Source organism: Quercus suber, unplaced genomic scaffold (assembly GCF_002906115.3).
Source record: "Quercus suber isolate HL8 unplaced genomic scaffold, Cork oak 2.0 scaffold_5, whole genome shotgun sequence".
NCBI lineage: Eukaryota > Viridiplantae > Streptophyta > Magnoliopsida > Fagales > Fagaceae > Quercus > Quercus suber.
Genome location: NW_027069471.1, coordinates 1532210 through 1540332, shown reverse-complemented (window position 1 = coordinate 1540332; position 8123 = coordinate 1532210). Strand labels below are relative to the sequence as shown.

General features: G+C 35.1%; 1 protein-coding gene across 1 annotated transcript; it reads left to right on the top strand.

Annotated features, from left to right (window-relative positions):
• The first annotated feature begins 733 nt into the window (after positions 1-733).
• Positions 734-1723, top strand: LOC111985809 (uncharacterized). Its single transcript, XM_024017466.2, has one exon. It carries the CDS (start codon positions 765-767, stop codon positions 1623-1625), a length of 861 nt encoding a protein of 286 aa, XP_023873234.2. The 5' UTR covers positions 734-764; the 3' UTR covers positions 1626-1723.
• The last annotated feature ends 6400 nt before the right edge of the window (positions 1724-8123 follow it).

The following is an 8123-nucleotide window of genomic DNA, read 5'->3' as shown; positions in this document are numbered from 1 at the left end:
ATTCACAATTTGTAACCTCCTTCCACCCCTCGCGATCCCTAAAATCGATCAATGTTCCTCCTTATTTTATTCTTTTCGATTAAGATCAATGTCTCTCCTTAAGTAATGGAAATAGGCAAATACCTTCAACCATTTGTTTTTTTGTTAGCACATAACAAAATATTTTGATTCGTTGATTATTCCATTACAAAGTTACTAAAATACCCTCTACCAATTATCCAACAATCAGTCTGACCTATTAATAAATTACTAATAAATTGAAATAATGGATTGTAAATTCTGATTATTATATGGTGGTTCAAGTGATATTTAGTGGTAATAATATTTTTTATGGTATTTTATGTTTGTAGTTCGAATCATACTTCATACTCCTTCACAATCTACCTATTAAAAAAAAACGAACAAAAAAAAAAATTATGATTATAGTGAGGCTGGCACCATACTATGAGGAAAATTAACAACATTTGTTAGCATCAATTTTATGGATATATTATATGCAGTTCATTATATGTCTAGCTTCCTAGTGGAAAATGCTATTTTCAACTTTTTTTTAGTACTTGCCACATCAATTTCATGGACAACATATGGTACATTACATCGTAAATTAACAGCCTAGCTACAAACATGCGGATATATACGAATTTCAAGCCTCTTAATTATAATCATCCTATTTTTGGAACCACTTCAACTGTCATTAATTCTTTGTTTGATTATTTCAACCTCAAAAACATTGTCTTTCTCCTGGAATCGTTCTTTGGACAACCATGGCTACTTTGTCCGAAGAACAACCCAAAAAAGATCCCGGCCAGTCCTCCGACTTGGACCAAACCAGTCACCCTCAAGCCACAGCCACAGGTCAATCTCATCCTCAGCCACAGCCAACGACCAATTATCCTAATACAACGGGGTACCCACCCGTCATGGGGTACCCTTATCCACAAGCACCACAAGGCTATGCATCATCTTATATTGGTTACCCTCCTAATGAATACAGCTCCTACGCTTATTCTCAAGCACCAACACAATCCAATGTCAGATGCAATTCGACCTTTGTTCGTCTTGTCCTTTTGATAATGACCATAGTTGCTCTATTGACAGTATCGTCAACCGTTGCGCTATGGTACTTTCTACGCCCAGAAGCCCCAGCTTTCAGAGTTGACGCATTATCTGTTTCCAATTTCAACACCACCAATTTTGATCAAACAGCCAATTGGGAGGCTAATGTCACGGTTGAGAACCCAAATCAGAAACTGAAAGTTTCCTTTAACGAAATTAAGAGTTTCGTGGATTACGAAGGTGAGTATTTAGCGCAATCTTTTGCGAACCCTTTGTCCCTAGAAACAAAGGAACATCTTGTAATGAATGTGAAGCTATCTGGGAACAATGCTGTTGAATATGCGGTGGATCAGAAGCTGGTGGATGATATGGCCCGTGACCGAAGCCGCGGGTCGGTAATTTTTAGGATGAGGTTTTTGGTGTCGTGCACGTTTCGACGTGGATCATGGTGGAAAAAAAGCCGTACCTTGAAATTTCGCTGTGAAAGATTGAAGGTTGAGTTTGCGGGTGGCGCAGGTGTTGGAACATTACCTGTCGGAAGGTCTTGGCCATGTTTAACATTTGTGTGAATAATTAAGATAAGTTTTTATTTTATTTATTCATACTTGAGATCTTCTCCTAGGCTCCAACTTTCATGATGAATGTGAATGGATATAAGTTTACTCTCTCTTTTTTTTTTTCTTTTCTTTTTTAATGCTGGGTTTGATTGCAAAGAAAAAAATAGGCAAGGAAATGGAAATATTTTACTTTTATTAGGTTTCAATTGGATTGGTTTTCCAGGATTTCCTTTTATCTTCTTCACAGTTTATCCATACCATCGGATTAGACATTCTTGCTGCATCTTGTTTTGTTTTGTTATTCTTAATTAAACAATTAAGGTGAAAGTTTAATACAAAAAAATTAAGATAACTCACTCGAATTCTAGATTTTTTGTTTGGTGCATACTTCTTACGTGACAAAATTATAAATTCTTTAAAATTTCTTGCACTAACTTGCCATGTTTTGAAAATCTCATAATGTCTTTATAATAGCTTTTCTTAAAGGATGAAATTGGATAAGTTCTTAACAATATGCAACATACACTGATACACTAACAAATTTCATTGAATGTTAATAAACATGGTTTTAGTTCACCAAACCGCCTCTCTTCCTGGGTTTCTGTCTCCAAACTGGTCCACCAATCCTTTTTCTACTTGAGTACTATTTTCTAATTCAAGAGTTCTATATTTTTTTTTCAATAGTATAAAAATATATGACAAATCTTTTTTTGTCAATAACCACATACCAATCAAATGAATACTGATTAATACGTAGTATGCGTTTGGGTAGAAATTATTTTACCCTATGTCTGCCTTTCTGGTGTTTCATGCCTTGTTTTCTATTCTTTTTTTTTTTTTTTTAATTGAGAAGCACGTGAACACAAACCTGTTAATGGGTCCTGTGCACTGTTCACGGGACCTATAAACCTCTTTTTTCAACAACCTTTTTATTAAAAATAGGTCTCATGGCACCATTCATACATTTAAAAATTATTTTGGTTCATTGTTTTTAGTTTTCAACAAAATAAGCGGTATCCAACTGGACCGTAATTGATCGAATATTACTTTTGATAAAAATGATAACTAATCTTTTGTTCAGAAATGAAAATTTCTAGATCCTCATTGATAAGCGCTACAATATCTTATACATTGGAACCCATGTTTGTGTACCCGAAAGAGACCCTATCGCGGACAAATCAATTTTTATTCTTCATCCTAAAAACTCATAAAAAATCACATGGATACAAATAAGGCAAATAAAAAGTCATGGCATACTTCTTGCTATCAACTACACAAAATTTGACTGGAAAGTGGAATTAGTCTTCCGTGTTACCTGACATGAGTTTGAGGCTATAAGCATCTAAGCCCATCGTATATTGTTTATTCTGCACTCCTTTTGCTTATATGTCACTCACGTGCCCCTATATAAAGGCAATTTATTGTACAGTTTTACCTAGAGTTAAATATACAGACTTTTAGTCTTAATGTTTTGTGTACAATATTTGACCATCTTAGCATGTCTAGGTAATGGGATCTGATATATATAAAAAAAAAAATACAGACTTGGTGTTTGATATAGTTATTTAAACAGTGTTTAAACACTGAAACATATACTTTCGCAACACTTTTTAACCCACATGTATTTCTATAATATTTAAACAACTATACTAGAAATATCTAATAAAACGGGTCTGTCTTAATGTTTTGTATACAATATTTGACCACCATATATAGCATGTTTGAGTAATCAGATCTGATATTTAAGTTATAAGTTGCTGTTAGCTCCATGAATACACGCTTTTGTTATCAAATAAGGAACATGTATTTGAATTCCGCATACAGAAAAGAAAAAAAAAAAAAAAAAATCCATTGGTATACATTATACACTATAGGTTTCAAACGACAACGTTTCACTTAATGGGTGTTATTCACTTAATAAGATGACACGTGCATAACAGAAATAGTTCAACTAGCCGTTGGTTTTGTCAGCCTGTTAGTTTTACTTTTCGGCCTAAGGTTTGTTATACAGGCTTAAGCTCTGCACTGCTCTATAAATAGAGATGTCTTACTCTGTAATTTAGTCAAGGTTGCAACTACGTACAATTCTCAGTTCTAATTTCATCTTGATCTTTACTATTTCATTTTCCTTTCATGCACAAAATCTAACACAAGTAACCATAACCTATCCCTTAAACAAACAAAATAACACACAAATAGTTTTGGATCATTTTCGTGGGGGGTGAGCATCTAATAATTCTTGCCTTACTATGAGGAAGATTCACAACATTTTGTTAGCATCATTTTAATCGGAGTAGTTATGGAAACGGATGCGTACGGCAATATCATTTGTTATTCCATTAGAGGCGAAGAGAGGGGGCATGATCCCTTTGACTTTTCAAAAATTCATCTTACTTTTTATATTGTTGTTAATTTTTTTTTTTTTAATAATATCCCCTCTTAAATATTTAGTAAAAACGTGTAATACATTTATAAGGATGACTAATTCATCAATTTTCGTTCCCTTTAATTACTATTTTAATATAAGTAACTCATTAAATCAAAGAGAATTTAATGTATTTCATAAAAAAATATAAAAGTTTATAAAGTTTTTCCATCTAATTACTCTTATAGCAACCTAGCTTATTTAACCAAAGAATATTAAGAATGTATTCTAGAAATATACAAGTAAATATTTTTAATATTTTTTTAAAGTTTTTTCAATTAGATTATTAATTAAATATATGGACATTATTTCTTCTCGTTATAGAAGAAAGGATAAATGTCGATTTCATTGTTAGAAGTTAAAAATCTTTTAGTTTTTATTAATGTTATATAAAAGCTTCCCAGTGACAAATGTTGTTTTTAACTTCTTTAGTACATACCAAATCAATTGCATCCGCACCATATATTAAATTACAATCTGTCCTCACTTTCTTAACAAGAAAAAACAAAATAAAAATAGTATTTGTTACATATACCGTGTTACACACACTGTTACACAAATTTTTTGAATTGAAATTGTCGTGTTTTCAACTTATAATTTCAGTTAAAAAAAAGGTGTGTAACAATTTTTATCCTATTTTTATATACACAAACTGGCATTCTTTTTATTCTTTATTATGAATCCCAAACTGTCATTCTTTCTTTGATCATTTCAACCTCAAAACATTAATGTCTTTCTTGGGTTTATTCTCGGGACAGAGAAGCCATACAGCCATGGTTACTCCAACCCAAGATGAACCCGATCAGTCTTGGGACTCTGTCCGAACCGCTCGCCCTGAAGCCACACTCACACCCACAGCTCAATCCAATCGTGATATTCTAAATCCAGCTCAATCCAATAGTCTGCCACAGGCAACAGATTATTCTCACACAATGGGCAATGCAACAGTTATGAAGTACCCTCATTTACAAGGACAACAAAGCTATGCAAAGCAGTATCATCGTTTTACTTTACCTCACAATGCATATAACTCGTACGATTATACTACTGAGCCACCAATACAATCCAATGCAACGTGCAATTGTGGCTTCAATCGCTACTGGCTTGTGATAGTGATCTTATTTATTGTGTTCATGTTAGCGATAATCATCATGATTAAGTTCGTGATACGACCACAAGTCCCAGTTTTCAGAGTGGACACATTCTATATTTCCAATTTCCACACCTCCAATTCAGAATTCACAGCCAATTGGGAAGCTAATGTTACGGTTAAGAACCCAAGTCTCAAACTCAAATTTTCCTTCCATGAAATCAAGATTTTACTCTATTACGGAGATGATCACATAGGGTCCTCTTCTGTGGACTCAAAATTGTACCTAGAACCAATGGGACATGGCATGTTGCATTTGAAACAGTCCACGAACGACACGGATCGACGCGTGGTGGATAATATGATCAGAGATCGAATAAACGAAGGGTCGTTGAGTTTCAAAATGAGGTTGGTGGTGTCGGCCACGTTGATGGATAAATCATGGACCAGGGACGGTGTGATAAAACTTTTATGTGATAATTTGAACGTTCAGTTTGTTGGTTCTGCAAGTTTTGGAATATTACCTGCAGGCAATTCTAGGACCTGTTTAATATTTTCATGACTAAGAAAATTTTTTTATTGGATTCAAAAAACAGAAGAAAAAAAAACGAAGACTAGTTTTAAATTATTTATTTATTGTTCTTTATCTTCTCTAATTTTCATGCATCAATTTAAATCTGCTCTTTTTGGGGGTGATTTAAATGCTAGACATTTTTATTAGAAACACTAGAGATAATACTTCTGCTTTTCTCTTACGTGTAAAGATAATACTTTTATGTTTTTCCCTATAGTTGGAGGATTTGAAGACTAGACCTCTCCTTTAGAAACACAGAAAATACTAATTGAGTGATAAGCTCTTGACAAGATAATACTAGGTTTGATTGCAAGGAAATTAATAGACGAGTAGATTGAAATATTGGAATACTTTTAGTAGGTTTCGTTTGGATTTGTTGACCGGGATTTCCTTATATCTTTTTCACAATTTATTACCTAATTTGCTGGATAACAAAATTGAAACATAGTAGAGATTGAACAAAATTTTCTTGCTACGGCCTACTGAAAAGATAATTATAGCTGGTATTGAGGGAAAAACTTTATGCTCAATATATAGCACATAAATCTTTATGCTTTGTCCATATATACAATAAGATTAGATTTTCTTTTTGCATCTTGCTCTATGCCATGTTTAATATAAAGTGGCATTCTTGATGCATCAAGTTATGTATTAAAATTTATAATATATTTAATATTTTCCTTTAAATTACATCTAACTTATTTAAAATTACCTACTCTAAATTGAAATTAATTAATCTAAATTCTTTTAAAATTTCATGCACAAGCTATAGCCATGTTTTTAAAATTAATATTCTAACAATGACTCTAATTAGAATAGTTTTTGATGAAGTGTGAATTCGTCAGCCAATGCGTGTAGACAGAAATGATCTCCGGCCTCCTGCAAGTATGTACCCTCGAATGTGGTTACCGGTGCGGTGCCTGCCACAACGTCTCCGATGCCAAAGTCAGTATTGGAAATTATTTAAGAAAGAGCAATGTAGTATATCCGAGAAATTCTACAGTAACTATCTCAATGTGCACATACCTCTTTCTTGGCCATGTGGGGGGCTTTATATACGTTGTTGGAGTCTCTAGCCATTGGGCAATTAAGGTGGTTCTTAACACCCCTCTGAGTAACGTTTTTTGGCCTCATCATGTTGCTTTTAATTTTATCCCAACGGTCTGTACAACTGGTTTTGTAACTGTTCAAGGCGTTTATTGGCGGCATTGAATGAGGTGCTTAATCCTCGTCAGTGAACTGGTAACTCGTCAGTGTAAATCCGTCTCGTCGGACTAGTTTTCCTTGTCTATGCATGATTTCGTCAGTCCCATCAGTTGCCCCCGGATTCCGTGGTCGTCATGACATGTCGTGTTGACCAGGGAATGTGAAAAGTTTCAGAATTGTAAGCGGTTGGGTTCTTGAGCCGTATTAAATGCATTGCGGCGGTGTTTTTTGGGTTGTGGCCTACGTGGCATATTTCGATTGGGGGAGTTAATGCTCCATATGATGGGTCTCATTGATTTTCCTGCTGATTTTTTAGCTTCCCAATCCTTGGTTTTAAAACCTCCCTTCTTCCCATTTTTTTTTCCTTTACCTTTTCAAAAAATCTTTTAATCATTACTCTGACCCTCTTCTTCTTCACCCTTTCTTTCTGCGATATCTCCTCCGACTGGTGTGCATTGCAGCAGTTTTCAAGGTAAGTTCTTCCTTCTGCTTCTATTTACTTTGCCTATATACACCGTAGTAATTTTCTGATTTTCCATTTTTTCCTTGCTATTTTCCTTCCTTTTGTTTGGCTTCCTTTTGGCTTTGGGGTATCCAAATTTCCCTTACTTTTCGTGTTTTCTAGTTTTCTATGTTCAATACCTCTGAGGTTAGATTAGGCTGCCCTTCGATTTCGTTTCTTTTTGCTCGACTAGGGGGGGCATTAGGAAACTTTCCATATCTTGAAAATTTCATTCACGAGGGTAGTAGTTTGGTTGTTGTAGTGGCTGATCTGCTGCCTCTGTTGCGTCAATCAGTCAATTGGTTTGAGGATTTAGTAAAAGAGGGTAGGATGATGTCAGAAGTCAGATCTAGTGAGCTCGAGACTGGGTTATCGTCTAGCGGTAACCTAGTGGAAGAGGATATAGCCCTTTCTAATCCCCGGGAGGTTAGGGCTTTTTATGCCCTGGAGGAGGAGTGTGGGCTGGACGCAGATACTTTGGGTAGATTTAGGGATAGATTTCAGTTCCCAGATCGGGTTAGGGTTCGTCTGCCTGGTGAGGCAAATCGGGCCTGCCACTTCTTCCCCGGGGAGGTATGTTTCTATGAATCTGCCTTCGTCTATGGGTTGAGGTTCTCGGTCCATCCTTTCCTCATGGAGCTTTTGGACCATTTTGGTATCGCTCTCGGGCAGCTCATGCCTAACTCATGGAGGATTCTGGTAAGTTGTATGGG

Excerpts from the sequence above, each read along its gene's own strand:
- LOC111985809 (XM_024017466.2), top strand. The coding sequence starts at position 765 with ATGGCTACTTTGTCCGAAGAACAACCCAAAAAAGATCCCGGCCAGTCC.